This window comes from Penicillium canescens, assembly GCF_028828765.1.
Source record: "Penicillium canescens strain IBT 15451 chromosome Unknown utg000011l_segment0_segment0, whole genome shotgun sequence".
Classification (NCBI taxonomy): Eukaryota; Fungi; Ascomycota; class Eurotiomycetes; order Eurotiales; family Aspergillaceae; genus Penicillium; species Penicillium canescens.
This window is the reverse complement of record NW_026703973.1, coordinates 989,715-1,013,292: the sequence shown is the minus strand read 5'-3', so window position 1 is coordinate 1,013,292 and position 23,578 is coordinate 989,715. Positions and strand designations below refer to the sequence as shown.

Genomic DNA, 23,578 nt, shown 5'->3' with positions numbered 1-23,578 from the left:
AGAGTGAAGGATGTGAGTGACATTGGCGATCATGATCCTTTTAACTACAGTATCAGGAAACCTTGGAAAAGCTTGTGCACAGTCTCAAGTTTAGTTCGGTGTGGGTCGACAGTTCAGATCTTATCCTATAGCCGTGTCACGGGACGACCCCCAACCCTCCGGGTAGGGGGTGTCCCACAGCCATAATGCAATTAACCTCCATAATGCAAATTTCCTACCTTTTCAACTTTTACGCGTATTTCTACCCACCAAAAATGCCTAAAAAAGCTCGTGATGAAGAGGATCTGCTAGCTAAGGCATTACATGCTTATACTACGCGAAAATTTTCATCTCTACGTAAGGCTGCGGACCATTATCGCGTGTCTTATTCGAAGCTTCGCGGTCGCAAAAACGGACAGACATCTCTCTCCGATCGCCCTACCACCAATAATGCATTGAATTCGAATCAGGAAAATGCATTAATTAGCTGGATCGAAGTGCTAAATTCTTGCTATACACCTCCAACTGCAAAAGATATTGAAATTGCCGCAAATCGCCTGTTGAAAATAGCGGGTTCGGAGAGAGTTGTTAGTTCAATGTATAGCTATCGGCTTATACGGCGTCTACCTCCACACATCAAGCTTATTACCCAAAAATCAAAGGAGTCTTTACGAATTCAAGCTGAGGACCCTGGAGTTATTAGCCATTGGTATGATAGGCTTGAGTGTCTCTACCGTGAGCATGGTTTTGAACCTCATGAGATCTATAATTGGGATGAAACCGGCTTCCAAAATGGAGAAGGACTTAACCAACACGTCGTCTCTACGCGCCAAACTGCTAGTATTGCTACTAGAGATCGAGGTGAAACTATTACTGGCATTGAATGTATTGCCGCTGATGGCTGGGTGATGTTTCCGTGGTTTCTAGTCAAAGGTAGCGTCCACATGGAAGACTGGTATAGTAATATGTCAACCTCTTCTTCGGCGTACAAAATTATCCACTTAACGTCTAGTGGCTGGACGGATAGTGAGACTGCTTACCGATGGCTATGCTCATTTCATGAAGCCACAAAAAACCGCGTACGACGTGGGCGACCGAGGCTTTTGCTAATGGATAATCATACGTCTCATACAACTATCGAATTTCTCGATTTTTGTAAGGAAAACCTGATTATTCCTTGGTATTTTGTACCTCACACGACTCATATATGTCAGCCCCTTGATGCTGAGGCTTTTTTAAGCCTAAAACATGAGTTTAAAATGGCGAATACTGAGGTTGTGGCGTGGGGTGGAAGCAACGAAAAACGCGATTTTTTCCGCAATATTGACGCCGTCCGACGCCACGCCTTAAAGTCCAAAACTATCCAAACCTCGTTTAAATCTACTGGTATCTGGCCACTAGATCCGACACAAGTTTTGGGTAATTTAGGGCAGTATTCGGACGAAGAGACCTTACGTATGTACGACGAGCCGTCACCTACCCGCGAATTCCCAAGTTCAGCGACCAATTCTCCGCCCAATTCTTATGCGCGTATTGAAAAATTGGAGAAGACAGTTTTCCCGCTACTTGATAACCCGAATCCTGATTTACATAAAATTCGGAAGCATCTACGGCGCGCAATTGATGCCGGAAAATCGTCTCTATACAATGCGGAACTTGCTGAGATGAGTCTTGCGCGCGCCCTTAGCCATAAAACGCCTGGGAAAAAACCTACAAAAAGCAAGCGATGGGTGAAGGGTGCTACAAAGAGTCCCCTTTCATCGATTTCAGGCAATAGGCTAGTACAGCGAAGGTGTGAGAAAGAAGATGAGTCGAAGCTTCGTGCTTGGCGGAAAGACGCAGAGAAAATGGCGGCCGATTTGGCGGCTAAGGAATTGGAGGAAACACTTGAAAATGAGGAGGTTGATACATTATTGGCTAATGAGGCTATTGATGGGCTTTATTTCTTGGATTCTGGACCTTATACGTCTAAAAAGTGAGCTAGAAGTTGAAGAAATTGAAAATTTGCATTATGGCTGTTAATTGCATTATGGCTGTGGGACACCCCCTACCCGCGAGGGTGGGGGGCGGTCCTGTGACACGGCTACGGTCTATTCGACAACACACGCTTTATTTTACACTATTTCCCGCTAGTAAGGTGATGGGGCTGCAGTACAGCCAGGCACGGTCAGTTTGGTGCATTGTTTCAGCGAGAACAGATTCTGGGTAATGCAATTACTGGTAAATAAGTTAGGCGATGATAGGGCCAGTGGGACTCTCAAGGACCCCATAATAGACTCGGCACAAATAAGATCTCGGGTGCCCCTATCGCTCCACACATTTAACCAACAATTTTCATTGCGTCTCACTCTCTTCCATGTTTTCGATGTCTCACGCCGGATCGTACCTGAAACAGTGACGAATATGTATCAGAGATCGAGATTGAGAGTTTCCCCTAACTATCAATACAGCCAATACATATACACCCCATGTGCCGACATTGGAGTGTTCCAAGGTTCCCATGGTCCACATCTAAAAAAATTCATTCAGCAATAAAAGCCGATGAGTGTGATACCTCCAATAACACATGTGATCGTGCCTGGCAACCATCGATCGAGTCTCAAAAGTTGGGTATGGTCCGCCCAGATAGGATTAACTGCGGACGATCGCAATCACAACTTGGGCTGTGGCTGAGGCGTGCGAATACAGTCTAGACCATCCCCCTCTGCCCCGCGACCTACAGTAACATACTGTTCATGTACATACTGTACATTGTCAACAGAATTATTTGCATATAGACAGGATAATGTCTGGCAAATCTTTGCTTTGCTTTTCCGTTTTAGTGCTCTCCCCTTGCCGCTTTTTCCTCACTAAAACTGAGCACGCCCCCTGAGTCTTACATAAGCAATGAAATCGCTCCCTGAACATCATGCCCAATGAGTGTCACCACCTTGGAAGCTATCCAATCTCGCTTACTAAGCGTCAGCTAAATAAAGCGTGAGAGCAGCGAAGTTAGTAGCTCACCTTAGCCTTAACAGAATACACCACGCTAGCCCTATCTAAATATAATCCCAGTGTTACGCACGACTATCGGGTCGTCGCTATGTAAGAACGGTTCCGGGTTATACTTGCCTAGCATTTCTCCACTTCTAACTTTAACGATCTGTTTCTTAACCGTACCGTTGCCTAATAGGCTTTACACGGGTTGATTCCTCCTAAGGGTATCGAGGAGCGATGATAGTTAGAGCGCCGAATATATCTATACTAGAGTATTAGTCTATTCGTAGTGTTATTAAGTCATAATCAAGTAAAGAGTCAGTAGGATTTGTAATAGTAGATATTGGTCATTCAATTAGACTGCGCCAAAACCCATCTTATAACCCGTTCTTTTGCATAAAGCTTCATAAACTATCTATAATAGGAAGTAGTATTACTGTTTTAGACTTTTATGAATTTGGGCAAAAGAATGTGTTTTGAAATTTGAAAAAAACCCATCGGATGGGTCGAAGATGGGTTTTAGCGCAGTCTACATTCAATACATCCCGTGGAATTTCCTTATCGACGTTGCAGTCAGCCCTAATTGAGTTCAATGAGGAAGAGGTATACTCTCTCCGATTAACCTCGAGAGGCAGAATAGACGTAGCCGAGAAAACACAAGAGACACCAGCAGCCGTAGAAACAACAGCCGATATAGCGAGGGGATTAGTGGTCTATTGCACCACAGGAACTGTAGCTGACAAATTTGCTCCAGCCCCAACGAGATCAGTTTGAATGTTCCCGGTCATCGGCAGAGCGAGCTAAATCTAAACATGTACCAGGGTCGCCTTGTTTCGTCTTGTATCGTGCACCATTGCAGCCATAGGGTTTCAGTTTAAAGTGTGAACCGACCCCAGGAAGAGTGAAAGGTAGCTGGAAGAACTCACAAATAAAGAAGGCGAGGAGTCAAGGTATAAGCATCCATGTGTGGCTTCCCTCTTAAGCCACCAATCTCTTAAATTGTCGTCGAGTATCCCATGGTTGACATCAGAATTACGATTTTTAGAAGAAATGAATATGAGATCAAACGATGATGACCGAGTATTGTCTGAATTGAAGTTAGCAGAAATCAGTACGGAAACCGCAAAACGGTGCATATCGAAGGCAATTTGGACTTAGGCTAGCTTATTCTACATTGGAGCTTAGCTTAATTGATTAGAAATCTTTTAATGTATATAAATACACTGCGTATCCAAGATCAGCAAAACATAAGTGTAGGAAACATAGATACTTTACTAGGCAGGAGCTAGGAGTCCAAGAATTCGTCGAAATTGGGAACAGTACTTGGATATATCATGTATAGCTCTCTGGACATGTTGGTAGGAGTTGAATTTTATCATGGCAGTGCCTACATAGAAGCATATAGGTCCGATTGCGAAAGGGGGATTTCAACGAAATTCAGGGTCTAGCTATTTATTATGACAACCTGTTTCCTTGATAAAAGAAGAAAGGGGAAACAAAGGAACAAGGGGAGTACCCGAAGAAAAAAATAGTATACAGAGTTTTCGGTATGGGCTCAGGTATACAAGTGTCAGCTGTAGCCACTTTTTAAAGGTTACCATCAAGTAGTAGACGTCAAACCGAATCCCACGCTTACTGCTTTCCTTTCTTCGTCTTGGATACTCGGAAAAACCAGTATGAGAAGAGGGTTAGGCCGATGTTGAACACAAAGAAAACCCACAATATGCCGAAATCCCTCCAACGGGTCGACGGATCAATACCCACACCGCTGAGGAATTGGTTGGTGTTGCCCACCGCGCAGTATTGGCATGCCTCTGCAGCGTTCCCATTGGCATCTGGATTCAGAAGGAAACCACCTGCACTGGCAATATAGGGTGCCATGTACTCCTCGCAGGACTGGTTCCCTGGACTCATAAATGATAGAACTTCGGATTCGCTGCAGTGCATCGGAGCGTCTGCGAGAGAAGCAGATATAAATGCAGAGGACAGGTAGGTCATGGGGCTCACACGGTACATGAAGATCCAGAAGCGTGGGAAAGAAGCTGGTTTGGCAATAATTCCGCAGAAATACAAGCACATGAGCATCAGGAAGTTGCAGAGACCCGATGCCATCTCGGGGAAGTCGAATCCAGATATGACCAGATGAGCGAAGGAGCTGCTCCAGAGGAATCCAGCCCAGAGAGTAAGAACGACAAGAAGACCCCGGGAGTGAAGTGCACCCGCATACAATGCGTTTCGCCAAACGCCCATGGGATAGTACCAACAAACAAAACACAAAACGGCCATCAACTAAACTTGTATTAGCTCTTCCCCCTTGGTTCACGTCAAAAGAAACTTACCGAGTTCCAAAAAAGCTCAGACAATATATTTGAGAGAAGGAAGATCTGCCAAGCGTATGTTTTGGACTGACGTTCTCGCGCTTCATACAATGTCCTCTGGCTCACATAGGCTGGGATTATCTGCATGACTAGCTGAATGAAGACGATAATGAACATGAATACTCCAATCATTTGGTCTTGCAACCCCTGTTGAGTATTCTCGCCATTGAAGAAAGAGAATCCGATGAACAAAGCCTAAGGCTTGGTCAGTACTTCCCATGTAAACAGCCTTGGATCGACAACAGTGACTTACACTCGTTAGACAAAGGAATATTTTAGAATAAATGTAAGATGGACTGCGCCAGAGGTCCTGGAACACACGCTTGGATACAATGAAGAACTGACCGATGAGAGGGACCGCAAATTCTGTGTTGATGGAAGGATCACTGGTCGAGGGCGAGGTTGAGGAGTTTTCCGTTAGCTGCTTGAGCTTTGCAAGGTCGTCACATACTGCATTGTACTCCGGACTCTTGCGCCATACATCGGGCCAGTCAATCTGTGTTTGAGACCCAGGAGCAGCGCCGATCACGGTCAGCATATGCTCGGCAGGATTAGTCCCATGAGGACAGACAGGACCGCCATTTCGAACGAAATAATCCATCAAAACATGGGATTGTTTGCCAATATCTCCAAAGTAGACTGTCTTTCCCCCTCGGGCGAGGAGCAGGAGTCTGTCAAAACGCTGGAAAAGCATTGCCGACGGCTGGTGGATCGTGCACAGAATTGCTTGCCCGTTGTTAGTCAATTTTTCCATAAGGTTACAGATAGACCAGGACGTCTGGCTGTCAAGACCAGAAGTGGGTTCATCCAAGAATATCAGTAACTTGGGGCGTGCTACAAGTTCCACCCCGATTGTAAGACGTTTTCTCTGTTCAACGTTGAGCCCGGAGCCAGGGATTCCAACCACAGCATCTGCATATTCTTCCATGCTCAAGATACCGATGACGGTATTGACATATTCCAGCTTTTCTTGTGTCGTAAAGTGCTGTGGCTGTCGGAGCAAAGCACTAAACTCGAGAGCTTCCCGAACAGTGGAAGTTTTCAGGTGGAGATCCTGCTGTTGGACATATCCAGTGTTGCGTTGGAATGAGTTGTCTCGCAATCGACCATCCACCAGCATGTCCCCCGTGACGACACCCATTGTGGTGCGGTTAGCGAGAACGTCTAAAAGAGTTGTTTTGCCGGCGCCAGAAACACCCTGATATATATGAGTATAGATCACGAATTGCAGTATAAAAACTCACCATGAGAGCTGTCAATGAGCCTGGTTTGACCCATCCGTCAACGTTATCGAGCAGTCTTCGACTTTGCTTTTGGACTGTAATATCGTAGCAGACGTTCTCCCAGTGGAAAACAGAGTCCTGCTGCTCCACACCCTGAGACGGAAGAGTGGAAGACGTTGTCTCGCCGAGACAAACACCTGCCCGTGGCTGCTCATCATCAACCTTGCGCTGCTTGGCCAACTTTTGGTGTATCTCGCCACGACGAAACACAAGAACTTCACCCTTCGATCTGTGAGCGGCGACAAGCTCCGAGGCTATTAGGTGGCAGATGCAGAGAAAAACGCAAAATCCAACCATGATACCAAAATCCGCCCAACGAAAGTTATAAGAGTATCCATAGGACTGAGTGAGAAAGGCGTCGCCGTCGACGCTGTTGGTGCCCGGAGTCGAGCCTATCACCGAGCACACGCGCTCGTCTGCGGACACCTTCTCATAGCCAGGTCCTGACGGTACGAAGTTCGAGCAATCAAACTTTCGACCATGAAATTCGTTGACCATGAGGGCTTCAAACGCGTAGTATATAGGATTAATGTAGCGGATCCAGTGGGCCCAGCCAAGCATGTAAGAGGCGGGAATTGCAAACCCGGCGTACAAAACCAGTCCGATATTGACGACCGTTGTTGGAGTCATTGCTTGCTCAAGAGTCTTGGTCAGTGACCCAAGGAGTCGGAAAAACATGGACATGGTCAACTGCGCTGTGAAGACGATGAGAAGGAAAAAAAGAAGGCACCTGGCTCGCGGCGAAGATCTGTCATGAAATAAAGCAGAATGTTCAACACAATGGCACCGACAACTTTATATGGCAGATCCATAACCATCGAGGCCACCGAATCGGCACTAGGATGATAGAGCGCATAGCGTTTGTGTTTCTCTATAATATCGCGCTTCCCGTAGAGGTTAATGATCTCCAGCACAGTCCCCAGTGCATTGAGGATGACAACCATGAAAATCGTGGCTCCACGTCCAAAAAATGACTCCGTGGATAAAGAAAGATTGTAGAACAAGCTTCCAATAACCAAAAACATGATGATGTTGTTTACCAACATATAGATCGGAATGCCGAGTTCAGCCTTGATTCGCGTCATTTCTCTCAGCATACACAAGTGAATCTGTGACCCATAGGACAGGGTATAAGGTGAGTCTTCACGTTGCTTGTTAGACTTCTCGGCCTTTCTAGCATTTGAAAATTCTCGAAGGTTGTCTCCTCCAAAGGGGTGATCCTGGCTGTATTGGTGGATTTGATCCAGGAGCTGTTTGCGTTCTGGGCTTTCTTTCCACCGCTGAGAAAATTCAACAGATGTTCGTGGGACAAGACTTTCGAACCCCGGACTGATCAGACGCTCCGTCGCGCTTGTCATCGAAGTCAAGAAATCGGGAGTAGTTTGGGATTCTGGACACTTGAATCCGAGTTGCTCAAAGTATGCTTTGGCATCACATGTTCTTCCGAAATAAATTTGTCTCCCTTCGTATAAAACAGTGACTTTGTCAAAGACCTATCAGAAATTAGACGTGCGTTTTTTTATCGCTATGTCGACATACCTCGTAAGCTGCTTGAGGTGCCTGATAGATTGCGACACAGGACGCTATCCCAAACACATCACTCTGCATCCGCAGGGTCTTGCAAAATTCGATCGCGTTGGCACTATCCAGTCCACGGGTACTATTATCCCAGCACTGTAACGGTGCGTAACTTAACGATGCCTCGGCGATCGTCACTCGCTTCCGTTCGCCGCCACTGACTCCACGCACAAAGTCATTTCCAACCTGAGTATCCTTTGTATGAATGATTCCGAACATGGCCATGGTGACGTCGCGTAGGTGAGTGGCATAAAGCTCGCGGCTGATTCCTTCGGGGATAGTGCGAGGTACTCTCGCGCGCGCTGCAAAGTAGAGTGTATCTCCCACAGAGAGTGATGGAAAGTGGCAGTCTACTTCAGCGGTGTAGATAGCTTCTCCACGGAAGACGCTTTTCATTTGCTTTGGAGTGATACCGTGATAGTTGATATAGGATTCTGGTTGTACTTCGAGACCCAAGGTTTCGCCGGCAACGGTCTTCAACAGGGTCGAGCACCCCGATCCAGGCGGGCCCAGAACGCAGAGTTGCTCACCAGGGAGCAACAGTCCATCGAGGTCTTGCAAAATGTCGACTCGCTGCTTTTTTCTGAGGCCAAGCAGCTCCGCTCCCGCTGAAACCATCTTCAATGCCGCGTTTCCAACACTCATTTGGTAATCAGTGGCTGTACCGTAGCCGCAGACATTGAGACTTCTGAAAGCAATGCCTGCTTTCCGCGGCGTATGTCCTCCTTGGAATCGAAAATTGTAGTATTCTCTCGCCCAGTCCTTGGCTCGGAATTCGGAGTTGTTCGGGTCGAGGTGGGCTTGATAATGAGATTCAACTAGAGATGCCGTGGATGTCGACATGGCTTTGATAGTCTGGGCGAAGCTATTCACATCTGCTTTGTTCCACGATTGTCTGCCATCAGACGGCAAAGTGGAGTCGCTTTCCTGCTCCTTTTGCTTGCCCGATGCCGACATACCGGGGACCGATTCGCTTGCCTCCAGTGGGCTTTCGACCATAGGATCTTGGGAGTCTCTGTCGACATCTATACGTTGTGCCATAGTCACTTAGAACCCTCAAAGTTGGCTTGAGACTCTTTATGGCACAACTACTTCCTGGCTCGCAAGTATACGGATGGCAGATAGCAACTTGAGGCGGCACAGGAAATTGAAAAGTTGTAATGAAGACTTTCCAAGAGGGTTCTGTGAATCACTGAAAGGAACAGACCTAGGAATGACTATAGAGGTTAAGTACATAAGAACGTGATGCCGAGACAGCCTCCTTGAAAAGTCATAATAAAGAGGCAACTTCCGAATCATAGCTGGGATCGACCGCTAGCCCCTTGTTTCCTTGCTTAGAACCCTTAACCAGCAAAACTTGCAGGGAAATTGACGGCCGATTCGGAAATGAGCAGCGTTTCTGGAGCGCTCTTAGCCCATCATCCCTTTCTACCTGATCCACAGGCAGCAGTTGCTACTTGACAAATAATGAATTGCTTGGAAAATTACCTATCTAGATAGTTGTAGCGTGTGCACATTACAGCCACTTCAAAGCTTTTTCTTTGTCTTTCATACAGGAAGAAATAGCCCAAATCATCTTGAGCAGAAATAGCATATACCCAGTTTTCCTGCCCATTAAAAAGCAACAGTCCAACCAAATAAATAAATTTGTGTCTTGGAAACGCCTCTATATCGCAATACAGTCAAGCCAGACGCATGATGTATCATAAGTCTGTATGGTAAGGGTAAGTGAACTGGATAAAAAGAAAACATGAAATATAGCGGCGAAGAAAACCGAAGAAAGCGAAAAAAGAGCCACAGAGTGGTGGCTGGGAGTTCCTATTTTTTATTACACTCTACTTATATCGAAGGTAATATTCTAGAGAGCCTAGAATTCAGATGACGAATTTAGCTTTAATAGATCCGGTGCAATTCGATATTTTTCAACGAAAGTATGGTTCTCAAACTGGTTGTTCATTTTGTTTTTCTGGCGACAGCAGTCATTCCGAAATTACTTGTTTTTTTTTAGGATAACCAGCGAGTAATCTTTCTGCGTGTCTGCGAACCAGGCTCGGCCCATAAGGAGATAAAGAGAGGAGAACACATAGATGTGGTAGATGAAGAAGGAGAGTGTTTATATTGCCCTCCTGTAAGCTATTTCCCACTTCAGTATGTTAATAAATTAAATAAATGTAAAACAGTTGTCAGTCATAATATGATATAGCCTTGATAGGCCGCCTAGCACGTTCCGACCAAAAGGTATAGTTAGGCACAGGCCCTCACCAAAATTCCAAGATAATCGAAGATAATCGTGTGAATTTAAAAAGCTTTGTGGAATATTCTCTTACGATGTATCGAGTTGACATTTCTATGACAATCAATGGATCGTATAAAACGAAGAGCTGCCTAAGAGAGATGTTATGTACCCACTGGTATTAATATACGTGTCCAGCGACGATCTTTCAAGTACACGTATCTTGTAGGCGTAAAACATTGTACCATTGTAAAGTACGCATGAGTATGAACACCATCCAGGATTATGCACTAAAGTGGATCGTGACCTGCGTTGTGTACGGGACGATAGTCTTGGCTACGTGACCTATGTTGTATTGCATGAAGCATCGGCACGGGTTACGTTCCATGTCACTCAACATGCAGCCTATATATGTAGGTACCAAGCATTGACTTGTATAATGTGACACATCGAATATGATAAAACGAGGAAAAGAAAATCATTCGTGTATACGTAGTGCAATATGCTTATGCCTTAGCTTGAAGGAACGCGAAACTTATTAGAAAAGTCAATAAATTTGAGGCTACTGCAAGCAACTAACTACCAGACAGATTACCATACACTGTACATGCGATGAACGAAAAACAAGGCAAAAATTGAGGTGGGGACCTTTGAAGCTTCCTATTTTGAGCTGACGGCGTGGGCATATTGAACCAGCACCAACATGCAGTAAATTATGCCGACCGTGCCTCCTTGCATGAGAATGCTGCGTTGGCACTCCGTACTAATATAACATCATTCAACTTAAATATCCGCCAGTCTGTTCCCCAACTCAGGGCACATTTCGCGTATTGTCGTACAACCAAGCCATGGGATCTTTGCAGAGAGTCGTTGTTGTTTACGGTGCCACCGGTAAGTGTTTTGTATCACTTGAATAATGTATAATTCCACAGTTAACTTTATAAAAGGCACACAAGGCCGGGCCGTGGCTCTGTCTTTGCTTAAGAGCCGACAGAATTTCACTGTTCGGGCACTGACCCGCAATCCTGAATCTGAAAATGCCCAAGAGCTGGCGAAGTTGGGTGCTGAAGTAGTAAAGGCGGATGGGTTCAACGACGATAGCATGAAAGCAGCTCTAACAGGTGCCTGGGGCTTTTGGCTTAATACACACCACCATGATCCGGTTTGTCTGTCTCTAGATCGTTTGCCTTTATATTTAACTTGAATTATTTTTCTTGCCGTTATGAGTATTTTAAGCTAATATTGAGTTCCCATAGTCGGTCACAACCCCCGGTGGTCCTACCGATGAAGATCTTGGACGGCGACTTGTGACCATTGCGGCTCAAGCTGGTGTCAAGGTCTTTATTTACAGTACCTGCGAATCACCAGATAAGTTCACAAATGGAAAAGCACCTGTTCCTGGTATGGATGGTATGTGCCCTCCATAATGCACCCATGTCAATTTCGCGACTTATTTGCGTGCATCTAACCATCCACCACACATCTAGCAAAGCACCGTGTGGAACTATTTGCACGAGAATTCAAGGAGTTTGATTCCGTTATTGGGGCTTTCCCTGGCTGGTATTTCGAGAATCTCATTACTCCTATCTATGCACAGTCATTTGGTGGATTTCCCTTGTACCCGGATGCAGAAGGATTCCTTACCTTCACCAGCCCTCTTGTGGGAGGCGAGGGAAAGGTACAAACTGTGTCTATCGCAGACGATTTTGGCGAAATGGTTCATGGGATGTTTTTGAACCCCGAGAAGTGGAAAAATCAGACTATTCAGTGTCTGAGTGAAGCTTTCACCTACGAAGATATGGTAAAGACATTTACCGAAGGCAAGTTGTGCAACATACCTTCAATTTGTTTGACTTTCGAGACCTTGCAAAACATGCTAATTATTTATATAGTCACCGGAAAGAAAGCTCGCTACGTTCCGATGGCTTCGTATATGGACTTCCCAACCCATGATAACACCGTTCTTATCGAGCTTCGAGACGTCTTCAGATACACACAGCACAACAATGGTCAGTTCTTTGGTAACGCAGACAATGTCATCACTTGTCAGCACCTCAAGGATGAAGCCCGGCGCGACAAGGGCCTGCCACAAGAGCCTGTCATCAGCATGAGAGATTACTTGATCAACCATTATGGGAACAAAGTGTAAGCATGTTGGCTATTTGATTGTATAGCATGCCCAAGGTACTTGATGCAGCTGTGTTTCATTCAATTGACGAAACATTGAAAACTCAGATTTCATACTGAAGGGTAGAGTCCATAATTTTTACATGTAGATAGAATCCCTTTCCTGCCCAAGATCGCTTAAAGTCAGACTCATTTAGTTCTCCTAGCTGGTTAATGGATTCAACTGTTGCCAATAGGCATCGATACACGATTTTCATTAATCAATAACACCTAATGTACAACCACTGAAACTGCTTCCTTGTGGTTTCTTTGCGTAAAGCTTTTATGTTCATATTGACATTCTCGGTGGCAGGGACAACCAGAGTTCAGGCTTACTTGGTAAATGCCCATCCTACCAGTGATTCTTTTCGAGCTCCTTCCTATGATGGACAATTATTGCAGTGAGATAAAAGTAGTTACTATCGTACTGGCTTAACATCATCAATTATCATCCCAACTGAAGTTACGTATAAACTACATCTTACAAACTGAAAAAATGGATTGAACTGTGTTATAACAGCAATGAGACGTATAATGCTATTGTGCGTTAGGTAAGCCAATTGAATTGCTTCTGACATGGCCGAGATAAAAAAGCTGCTTACAAAACTAATGTCAGTGCGTACGTACAATCATTCCTTTACAAACCCACGCCTGAAGAACTCAGCCACAGTCATGAGTGTTTCCCTTCCTTGTCGGCCCTTTGCTTCAAATGCAGCCTTCTTGAGAGCAGTCGAGGTTTCAATTTCGGTCGGGCCATTGCAGAAATATTCGCCGTCCCGGATGGGCGTAAAGAAGAACTCATTTCTTTCCTCCTCTCTCCAGTGCTCCCCCAAAGTTTTCATGTCATTGGGATCGTCCAGTGGGATATGACGTGCCTTTTTACCAGTGACTACATTACTCTATGATTAGAGGCGTGGCAAGAAGATGGATGTTTCCTTGGATTCAAACTCACCAGACTTGAACGTGCGGACCACTTCTTCAGAGGACGCAATTGCGCTGGTTCCCTGAATAGGACGACGATTCCAACGCAACGGCCGTAGCAGAACCCCATGAACTAAGTCACCAAAGTCATCCGTCATGCTAATCCAAGGGAAGTCTTCTTTGCCGCCCCAGGGCGGAATCTTGTAAGTCAAGTACCCTTCCGAGTCGGGAATTGTTGGGAATCCGCCAAAGAGATCGGAAAAGCCTTCGTGAAACCAGTTTTCCATATACCATGCGGCAGTGATGGGAGTGACGGTCTTGAAAGGTTCCGAAAGCGCAACTTGTTCGACTCTCCATTTTACTAGAAACGGTAATTGATGTATTAGATAAGACAGGTTCATAATACAACGAGTGATGGTTGAATTAGCACTGGAAAGGCGTACAGTCCAAAGCCTGAAGGGTAACAGCTCCGTTAGTCAACACGGCTGGAGATGGCGCTGAGCTGTAGACTAGATGCTGGACGCCGGCACGAGCAGCGCATCGAACAACATTACTTCCTAGATCAAAGTCATTGCGGCCAGTTGAAGCCAGTTCCTTTCTCCGGTTAGCCTAGGATCACAAAGGGACATCCCTCACAGCATTTGGGGGAGACATACTGGATCCTCCGAGTTGGTATTCACGAAAGCCGCCCAGCACCCACTGAAGGCACTCAGTAGCTCCTCGTCCTTGAATCCATGTGCCTGGACAACTTCGGCGCCTAGCTTGACCAGCTCTTGAGCGTTCGTAGAAGCAGTGTTCCGAGTGATGCAGCGAACTCGGAAATTGGGATTGAAAAGTAGAGACCGAGCGACCGAGCCTCCTTGTGCACCTGTAACCAGTTAAAAAAGAATGTACGAATTGGGACACGAGATCTCACCTGTGGCACCAAAGACGGCAATCAGATGCTTCTCAACTGTCATGGTAGAGATGTGGGATATACCTTCTTTGGAGAAATTGCGGGTGATAATGTATATATCCTACGACATCTACTCTTTCGTTATATTTACTCTTCTCATACACATCCATCCTTAGGAAGTGGCGGTGTAGAGGTTATTGCTGAAGATATCCACTATGATGAATCAAATCAATGCAAGGTGTATGCAAAAATATTGAATTTGATAAGTAGTTCTGCTTGCATCGTGTTATAGCATGCTTTGTTCTGCCATCATGCACAAATGAAATAGTGACACGCAAGAATGATGATACCTGTATGTGGATACAATGTATTTAGTAAAACATGATGGAAATAAAATACAACTAAACACATCTGCCGCACTCTATTGTATGCAAGTGGTATATCACTTCTCAGCCAGCTACCTGAACATGCGCACACTTCTGCAAAATAAACCGACAAGTTTGCTATGAGATCATGGAATGTTCTAGGATCCTCTCACTCCCGAAGAAACAGCAGGGGGGGGAAACAAGGGACAGGAAAAAGGTTGGGGGTGGAAGGCTGCAAAGCTCGAAATCTGTGCCCGCGCTAAAGGATTGTGCTTGGTGCACACTACACAGACTCAGATTTATGACGTTTATAAAATTTTACCGTAAGAAGTTTTTCACTACAATATATTCAGTAATCCCAAAGCGTCGTGAATGTCTGCTAAATGATATACTAAACGTGATAATTGTCATAGGCCCCAAGATACATAAAGATTCAGAACATGGGCTCCAGAGAACTCAAGAGAACATTGGGGGAATCCAAAAACTTCACCAAGGTCGTACCGAAATTCTTCACCAAGGTTTCGGCAAAATCCTTATCCAACACATTCTGCCTCCCCATCAACATTATAGTCAATTTTTGATTCCCAGGCCAAGTTAAGAGCATATGAGACTTGTACGCAGGCGTGGTGAAAACTGGCGTACCAATGCGGCCTTGAATACCACCTGGAAACTCAAGTCCAGGAATGTTGGGGATGTTCTCATGCAAAACAACCGAGTCCAGCTGCGTATCTTGGGGCCAATTAGTGCTGTTGATCAGCATATCAGTCCATTCAATCGTATTGAACTCCATCGACTGGATATACTGGTCCTGAATGGCACGAAAGAGGCCCTGGACTGTCTCTATTCCCTCGAATCGAACACGCACAGGCGTAGTGTTCAAACACATCCCGAGGGTATCCTCAGCCCCAGGAAGATCGATTCCCCGGCAACTGCCCATTTGGCCAAACAGAACATCCGATTGACCAGTCTTCTGCGCTAAAACATACGACCAGGCGGCTTTGATAGCCGTAGCCACCGTGATTCCGGTGGGAGGAGTGGCAGGGGAGCATTCGCCCATGTGGATAACTGGGGTATCCTCTCCGTCTGAAATGCGTGGAAGTTGGGTAATTTGAGCGCCATTCAACTGGTTCTTCCAGAAGGTGAAGGCCTCCGGTGTACGCAGACGATCACATTCGCGTACGTACATCGAGAACGGGCATGCCACGGGCCCCCCTGATTGTTGAAATCTGCAGTCAGCTCCTCTGAAATCTGCTTGAAGCAACCACCATCATATTGAGCATGAGATAGACGTAGCAAAAAGGCATATTCTTGTGGGCCACCCTGGACAAGGGTGAATTTCAACATGGGCTGATCCGCCAAAGGTTTGGTCTCCTCGGGTCCCTTGGCATATGAGTCTATCCAAGCCATCAGATCTTCCCCTTCCGGCGCTTGTAGCTCGATAAGCGGAGCCTTGACATGACGTAGAGTTACCTGCAATATTTTGCCGCGAAATGGGACAAAGATAGATCGGAAAACAGGAAACCGGTCAATGAACGATTGACATGCCTGGCGTAGCTTATGCTTATCCAATTGACCTTCGATTTTCCAAGGATATTGTTCGATCAAGTTATGACCGAGAAACATTCTCTGCACCTCGCCGGTAGGCCACACGTCTTCGATGTCACTCGCCTCCAGGAAGGAAGGGAGATTATTGACGAATTCTCCCCGAATCGTCGCAAAGGGATCTTCCTTCGGAACAACAGCGGCGTGGGGACCGGGTTCAGCTTGGGCAGTGGACAAAAGGCTAGATCGTGCCAATGATGCTAAAGTGGCCTCTTCAAACACTTGAGCAACGCTGAATATCAACCCTTGTGCGCGCGCCATGCTGGAAAACCGGCGAGCAGTCAACGAATCTCCACCGACATAAAAGAAGTTGTCATCGAGGCTGACACTCTCGGCGGGAAGTCGCAACAGCTTCTCACAAACTGACTGCAGAATCTGCTCGCTCGGGGTGCTTGGACCCCGATATAGAACCTGGTCCTCGTTGTATTTCAGAATCTCAGTCAAACTCAACCGTGATGCAGATTCAATCATATCCTTTCGAGAAATCTTCCCGGTGACCGTTCTCGGAATGAAGCGAATGGGGAGAATACTGCTGGGGATCATGTAAGATGGGAGGACCTTGCGCAGCTCAGCAGTTGCACGACGCGCTCTAGCACGATAATCGACCGTCGATGAAGCAAACGTGTTCTTTTTAGTCTTTGAGGCTTCTGTGACTTCATGGAGGGAAGGGTCATGGACGAATGCCACCAGGATGGGTTGCTCTTTTTTTCGGCGGCCGAGGTGAGGACATCGACAACGACAAGCTTTGCTGTAGGGAAGTGAACGAGGAGAGCGGATTCGACCTCCCCTAGTTCGACACGCTGGCCACGGATTTTAGTCTGCCTTCCTTTCCGCCTCAGCAATTGGATTTCGCCGGTGAGGTTTTGGTATCGTACCAAGTCGCCCGTTTTCAGACATCGACCTGGTTCGTCGCTTGGACGAATTTCCTGGAGCCACTTTGGCTGCTCCACGAATGTTGCTGCCGTCTGCTCCATATTATTTATGTATCCTGTGGCCATTGTAGAACTCTCGATAAGTAGCTCTCCCTCCATACCAATCGGCCTTAACTGAGTATGATCATCTGGATCTACAATCCAACAGGCACCGTTCGTAATATACCCGAGGCCTTGATTGGATGATGGCAGTCCAGTGAGATCCTTGATTAGGACACTCCCAGAAAGCTCCGATAGGCCGTAGAGAGAGTAAAGCGTAACGTGGCCCATCCACTTCTTCACATCTTCATCTTTGACGGGTTCACCGGTCAATAAAAGGATTTCGAGACTGGTGATCTTTCGGGGGTTCAGGGTTCGGGCCAAGGACGGTGTTAAGAAGCCAAAGCTCACATTCAAATTGGCCATTGTTGACTCAAAATCATTCTGCAGCTGGTATTCTGAGGGAATGCAGATACATGCACCCACTGCTAATGCGTTTAGCTGCTCAATGATGCTTATCACGAACGCGTAAGGAGAGGCTTGGAACACGCGAGTATTCTCTCCCAGTCCAGTTCGGCTGCAAAATCCCCGGATTCCAGATCCATAGGACCCACGACTGACCAAAGCCCCCTTGGGCTCGCCAGTTGACCCAGAGGTAAAAATGGCGTAAAGGGGATGATGGGGCTCAGTAGGGATGGGATCAAAGTTGTTGCCCAGTCCAGCGGAGGCACCTTTCTGTATGTCATCATGGATTCCCACCACAGGAAGGCCCAGCTCTCGGGCCAATGCAAGAGTTGTTGAGTTTGATAGAATCACATGTACTGGCGTTTTTTGACACATGGTCTGCAGACGAAAAGTAGGAAAGGAAGGCGGCAGAAGCACAAAGGCACCCCCGGCCTTCATTGCCGCGACCATGCCGACTGTTGCCACGACCGACTTTGGCGTGACAATACCAACAAACTTTCCAGGCTTAACTCCCATATCAACTAGCTGCTGAGCAATTTGAGAGGCCCAATGATCAAGCTGTTCATAAGTCAACGTGCCATCTGAGGTGCAAACCGCTTTTGCGTTGGGCGTTTTCTTCAGGCGCTCTTCAATCTGGTGGTCCCCACGGATCTTAACTGGGTCCGCAGATTGTCCTGCACGGTTCCATTCAAGCAGCTGTTTCCATCCCTGTGCGCCGATTCCTTGTATGCCCCGGATCTGAGCCCGCGGATCAGCGATTGACGCAGTCAGAATATCGGTAAACTGGGTCAACATGATCCTGATCATGTCTGGCTGTAGTATAACAGGATCAAAGTCGACATAAATTTGGACTGAGTGCGAGTTCTGATACGCGCAGGAGACCGTGAGAGGGTATCTTTGGGTATAGGAGGGCGCAGGAATGGGCTGTTGCTCGCCGGTCACGACCAGCAAGTTCCGAAACTGACATAGCACCACATAGTCTAAGCCTTTGGTACTGTACTTGTCCAGTCCCAAATGTTCAAATTTGCTGAGTTCGCGTTGATAGCCAGCGACGGCAGTCATGCTCTCCTCTACCGATGCGTCAGGCTGCACTTTGAAACGGAAAGGCATGATCGCTTGATCGCCGTGGTCCGTAGCCCGTCCATGGTGAGCGGTACCAAATAAAACCTGGTCAGAGTCGGTATGACTGGCGAGCACCAATGCCCAGCCGAGGTGGAGAATATGATCAAGGTCCTCAATTGTAGGGGCATCCAACTTCAAAGAGTCAAGAACGAGGCGTTTGGTTGGGCTGGATACGTGCGAATCCTGCGGTAAAGGGGGAAACTGGCTAAAAGCAGTCTCCGCAAAGCTACTTGCCGCAGCTTCATTGTGTTCAATAGCCATATTGGAATGTATGGGCAAATGTGAGGGTGCACAAAGTGATGAAATATGTCGAGACTGGACGTATGTAATACATTGGAGATAAATAGCCGAGTAACCCCGAAAACTGCAAGATAATATTCAATCAAATCAATCACATGAGTGGGCTTGATGTGCTTTTTCTCCTTGCGTGAATGTGCAACTGAAGCACATGATAGCCTGGATTTTAGAGGTACTTGCGGACTGAGTGGACGCAATGCTCTCAGCTCGACTAAGAACAGGACGTTGCATGCATTTGCTACTAGCCAAAAAAAAAAAAAAAAAAAAAAAAAAAAAAAAAAACGCCACTAAAAAAAGTAATATACACTATCAAATTTATAAGATTGGGAGATTAATTTCAACTCATACATTCTGGTAATACGTCGTATTGGTCAGCAAATAAGCTACCTTAAGCGAAAGCTGAGTTGCTGTCACAAGCTCAACGTTTCATGGTAAGCATGTAGAGTAATATATTTTGAATTAAATGGTTACAAATCTTTCGACTGAGGGTTATTTGGTGCCAGCGACCTGGTTATATATCTAGACTTCTAAGAACCAAGTCAAGAATAAAAACTCAAATTGAACAAAGTAAACTCCAATCCTCTGGCTACATGTTGTGAAATGACAGCCCTACCAGTCCACTAGACATTCAGGGAAGTCTTCCACTGGACGATCCCAGTTCCTCTCATCAACCAACCACGTAGCAATTCGACCAAAGCCAGCCATAAGTTTGTAGATTGATTCTGGTGACTCATTCCAGATTGCCCCGGTTGGACTGACAATCATGTCTGTGCCATCCTTGCCTCCGAGGCCAACATCCATCGTCAACCCAGTTTTAGGCCGATAGTACAAATAGCTGATTTTCACGTTTTCTTGGAGATTTCCAAGAGTCTCCTGTGAAAACCCGTTTGCGCCAGTCCAATTGAAGACCAGAGCGTCGGCCACTTTCGGAAACAGGTCCCTTATGTCGGAGTTTTGCTGCATTATTCTTTGCCACGGTGCGTTGGCATGTTGAGTGATTTTGATTTGTTGCTCTTGAGCACGATGTAACATCTCGATAACTGTCTCATCATGATCATAACCGATTACATTGAGGATTCCTGCGATCGTGGGACCTGTAACATCTGCCGCGTTGAAAGAGCCCAGTCCTGCAATAGACGAGGGAAGGAAAGGGAAACCTGAGCGAGCCATCTCCACATTGAGCATGAGGGCCGAAGTGGTCTTCGTGTGATGAAGTGCTAAAAGGGCTAGCGCTACCTTGGGGGCGATTGGCAAGGCAAGGTCGGGGTGTGCGCGTCGCAAACCCAAAATACCCGGAAGAGGTATTGTCAGCAAAGGAAGACCTTCGTTCACACGATCAGGGGAGACATAAACAGCGCTTGCAGGGGATGGCCAGATAGCAGGCTGCTTGTCGGGCCAACGGAGGAGCTCCATCTCACCAGCGTGATAATCCAGAGCAGGTTGAGCAGCCTGGGAGCTCCCAAGAACGTAATGCGCATCGCTCCACGCTTTGAACGAGACATGGGCCTGGACAGTATGTCCGCCGAGAGCAAGATCAAGGTCATCTACAAAGATTTGATGGTATGTCGCATCCATCACGGCATGGGAAACTATGATATCGTTAGCATGGGCTTTTGCTGTTTTGAATTCTTCGATAACTCACAGGCGGAAATCAGGGCCGCACTATTTGTCTCTCTAACAAAGACGATAAGGCCTCGGTAAAGAAGACCGGGAAACCTTGGGCGGTGCTCCTGTGGAAAGTCAAGTGTGAGTTTCCGCAAATCATTGACACTATCGACATCTCCATAATCCACGATGCACTGATCTAGTACGCTTTTGCATGACTTGATGGTAACATGGAGAGCCCGATCAGCAGCTTGTTGATCGGCAACAATAAAAGAACGCAGGATGGGGTGAACATAAAGCACTTTTTCAAGAGACGAACGTAGATGCTGTCAGAGTTAGAAAGAGCCGAGGAAAACAGAAAGCATGGACATGCTTACCTGACGGTCGGCATTCATTGTCAATACTTCAACAAAAAACTCCCAGCTTTCGATAAGGTGATTTTGAACCATTATATCCATGAAGTCTGTCGTTGGAAATACATCCTCCACATCATCCCAAGTGAGTTGATTGGGTGCAATCGCCTCCTCGACCATTTGCCGGGTTGCCTGGAATCGGCTGGGATTGGCCATGAGATGGACCATATCCACTGCAGCTGGGCCCCCTTGTCGCAAACTGGTAGATAAGAGTTCTTCCTTGCCTTTGGCAACTTTCTCAGGAGCATCTTCAAGCAACTTGATCTGGGCATCGATAGTACCTGCAGTAGCCCAGGCAGAATAAGAAATTTCCTTGCCGGTTTCACGTCGGATTCGGGCATGAATTTTCATGGAAGTAATGCTGTCGCAGCGCTCCAGAATTTTCGCATGTGTATCAAGATCACCAGAAGTGACTCCAAAGGTACCCGCCCAGATACGCACCACTCTATCTCTCAGACCAGTTGATTTGGCCATGGTAGTGCACTGACACAATGAATCTTCATATTGACGTACAAGGGCTGCCAGTTTCGTCTTTTGTACCTTTCCGGAGATGGTTCGAGGATAGTCCTCCAGCCCGAGTGTCTGCACCGATATGATATTAGTTGGAACATAGACTGGTCCCATTTTGACCAGAATCATTTTGGTGATTTGTCGAACTTGGTCGTCACTGATGTGTTGATTCACTACAATCACTGGAACTTCTCCAGCTACCGGATCCGGGAAGGGAATGGCCTGTGGATTGAAGACAGAAAGCTCTGGCACCTGGTTCAAGGTTGATTCAATGGCTGGAGGAGATAAATTCTTTCCAGCTCGGATAATCAACTCCTTATATCTACCAACGAGGTAGAGTTGACCATTGTGAATGACTCCCTGGTCGCCGGTATTGAACCACAACGAGCCACCCTTGTCTTTGTAGAAGTCTTTGGTTTCTAATCCGATGTATCCTTTGGATGTTTGAAAGCCGCTGTAATGCACCTCTCCTGGTGTGCCGAGGGGAACGAGGGATTGCTTCCCGGGGGCACAGATGCGGACTCTGGCGCCGGACGTTGGCACTCCTGAAGCGAGATGGTCATCTTGGGAGATCGATTCAATGTCTTCCACCGGCCCCGTAGAAACATGAACACCCTCAATCATGCCAAAGATATTCTCCACACGATCTGTAGGAAACGCTGCTTTGAAATCTTTGGCTACTGCAGTGGCAAGGCTCATGCCGGAAAATATGACTGCTTTCAAGGGCTTGATGACGTTGCCAGTAGAGGGATTGGCTGCGACAAACGCGTGTACCAAGGCCGAGACCATGATCAAGTATGCGCATTGCTCTGTGTGCAGAAACTTCATTGTCAACTCGGCATCAAATCCTGTAGCGGAGGAGTAGACGAGTGTGGCCCCGCGGGTAAGGGTTATTAGCATGCCCATCAGCCCAAAAGCATGACTGCTAGACACGAGCACCATGACTTTATCACCTGGTAAAGCCGATGCAGCACTTATCCTGGTCTCAAGTGCGCTGACCCATGAGGCTACATCCGCAAGACATGCCTTTGGGAGCGAAGTGGTACCGCTGGAAAAAAAGACTGAAGTTTCTCTCCGTGACTCGCGGGTCTCTCCGCTCAGAAATTTTGGCTCGTATGTTGATGCACTCGGTTGCATACGATTGTAGAATGGAATCCACGGGCCGTTTCCTCCTTCGATTTGAATTTTCACACATTCAATGTCGGGAAATAACTCATCGAACTGGGTAGCCGTTTGTCTGTCTTTCACCACGACGGCCATATATTGATTTTTTTGAAACGCGAGGACTGTCTCAATCATGTGGCGAGCCTCAGATGCGTTCTTCAAGCTTCTGGGATCTATTGAAACATGGAGACAGCCCAGTCTATATCCGGCCCATGTGGTCGTCACATGCTCCACGCTATTTCCCAGCACGGTGAATAACGGACATCCACTCGCTAGTCCCAGGTTCTCGAGTCGGTGGGAAATCCGTTCAACCTCAGTGTATAATTGCGCATACGTCCACTGTGCAAAAGCCGCTGATACATTCGTGGTGGCATCATTTTGTTGGACATCGCCCAGTTCGTACCGACGAGGATCCTCGTGGGCGCAAATCAATGCCACGGCGTCAGGATGAGATTTGACGACCTCTTCCAACCGGTTTATCAGACAGCGAGTATCGTTATCAATGGGTGGTCCAGAGATCTCACTCAAGGATGTCATATTGGTTTAATTTCTCAAAGACTGGTAGAGTATGTATTTTCTCTGTGGTGTTGCCAATTAATTGTCAGGAAGGGGTTGGATCTGGCCTGATGCTATGGAGCAGAATAGCTATGTGTAGGCAGAATATGACTCGTTGAACTGATTGATCCTTTGCATATACCTACACCTAGGTACCAGC

The 23,578-nt window shown here is 46.7% G+C and overlaps 5 protein-coding genes across 5 annotated transcripts; 1 reads left to right on the top strand and 4 right to left on the bottom strand.

Annotated features, from left to right (window-relative positions):
- Positions 1–4,587: 4,587 nt before the first annotated feature.
- Positions 4,588–9,235, bottom strand: N7446_013110 (uncharacterized protein; the record flags this gene model as incomplete). Its single annotated transcript, XM_058521852.1, has 6 exons — positions 4,588–5,244; positions 5,295–5,528; positions 5,587–6,531; positions 6,578–7,311; positions 7,347–8,109; positions 8,156–9,235. The coding sequence occupies 6 exons, from the start codon at positions 9,233–9,235 to the stop codon at positions 4,588–4,590; spliced, it is 4,413 nt and encodes a 1,470-aa protein (XP_058365329.1).
- Positions 9,236–11,275: 2,040 nt separating this feature from the next.
- N7446_013109 (NmrA/HSCARG family protein) lies at positions 11,276–12,576 on the top strand (the record flags this gene model as incomplete). The annotated part of the gene is made up of 4 exons (XM_058521851.1): positions 11,276–11,318; positions 11,375–11,589; positions 11,684–11,837; positions 11,915–12,576. The coding sequence occupies 4 exons, from the start codon at positions 11,276–11,278 to the stop codon at positions 12,574–12,576; spliced, it is 1,074 nt and encodes a 357-aa protein (XP_058365328.1).
- Positions 12,577–13,222: 646 nt separating this feature from the next.
- N7446_013108 (NmrA/HSCARG family protein) lies at positions 13,223–14,473 on the bottom strand (the record flags this gene model as incomplete). The annotated part of the gene is made up of 5 exons (XM_058521850.1): positions 13,223–13,482; positions 13,546–13,875; positions 13,958–14,123; positions 14,171–14,382; positions 14,431–14,473. The coding sequence occupies 5 exons, from the start codon at positions 14,471–14,473 to the stop codon at positions 13,223–13,225; spliced, it is 1,011 nt and encodes a 336-aa protein (XP_058365327.1).
- Positions 14,474–15,207: 734 nt separating this feature from the next.
- Positions 15,208–19,135, bottom strand: N7446_013107 (non-ribosomal peptide synthetase; the record flags this gene model as incomplete). The annotated part of the gene is made up of 3 exons (XM_058521849.1): positions 15,208–15,857; positions 15,959–16,965; positions 17,031–19,135. The coding sequence occupies 3 exons, from the start codon at positions 19,133–19,135 to the stop codon at positions 15,208–15,210; spliced, it is 3,762 nt and encodes a 1,253-aa protein (XP_058365326.1).
- Positions 19,136–19,780: 645 nt separating this feature from the next.
- Positions 19,781–23,400, bottom strand: N7446_013106 (Nonribosomal peptide synthetases (NRPS); the record flags this gene model as incomplete). The annotated part of the gene is made up of 3 exons (XM_058521848.1): positions 19,781–20,760; positions 20,814–21,102; positions 21,154–23,400. 3 exons carry the CDS (start codon positions 23,398–23,400, stop codon positions 19,781–19,783), a joined length of 3,516 nt encoding a protein of 1,171 aa, XP_058365325.1.
- Positions 23,401–23,578: the final 178 nt, after the last annotated feature.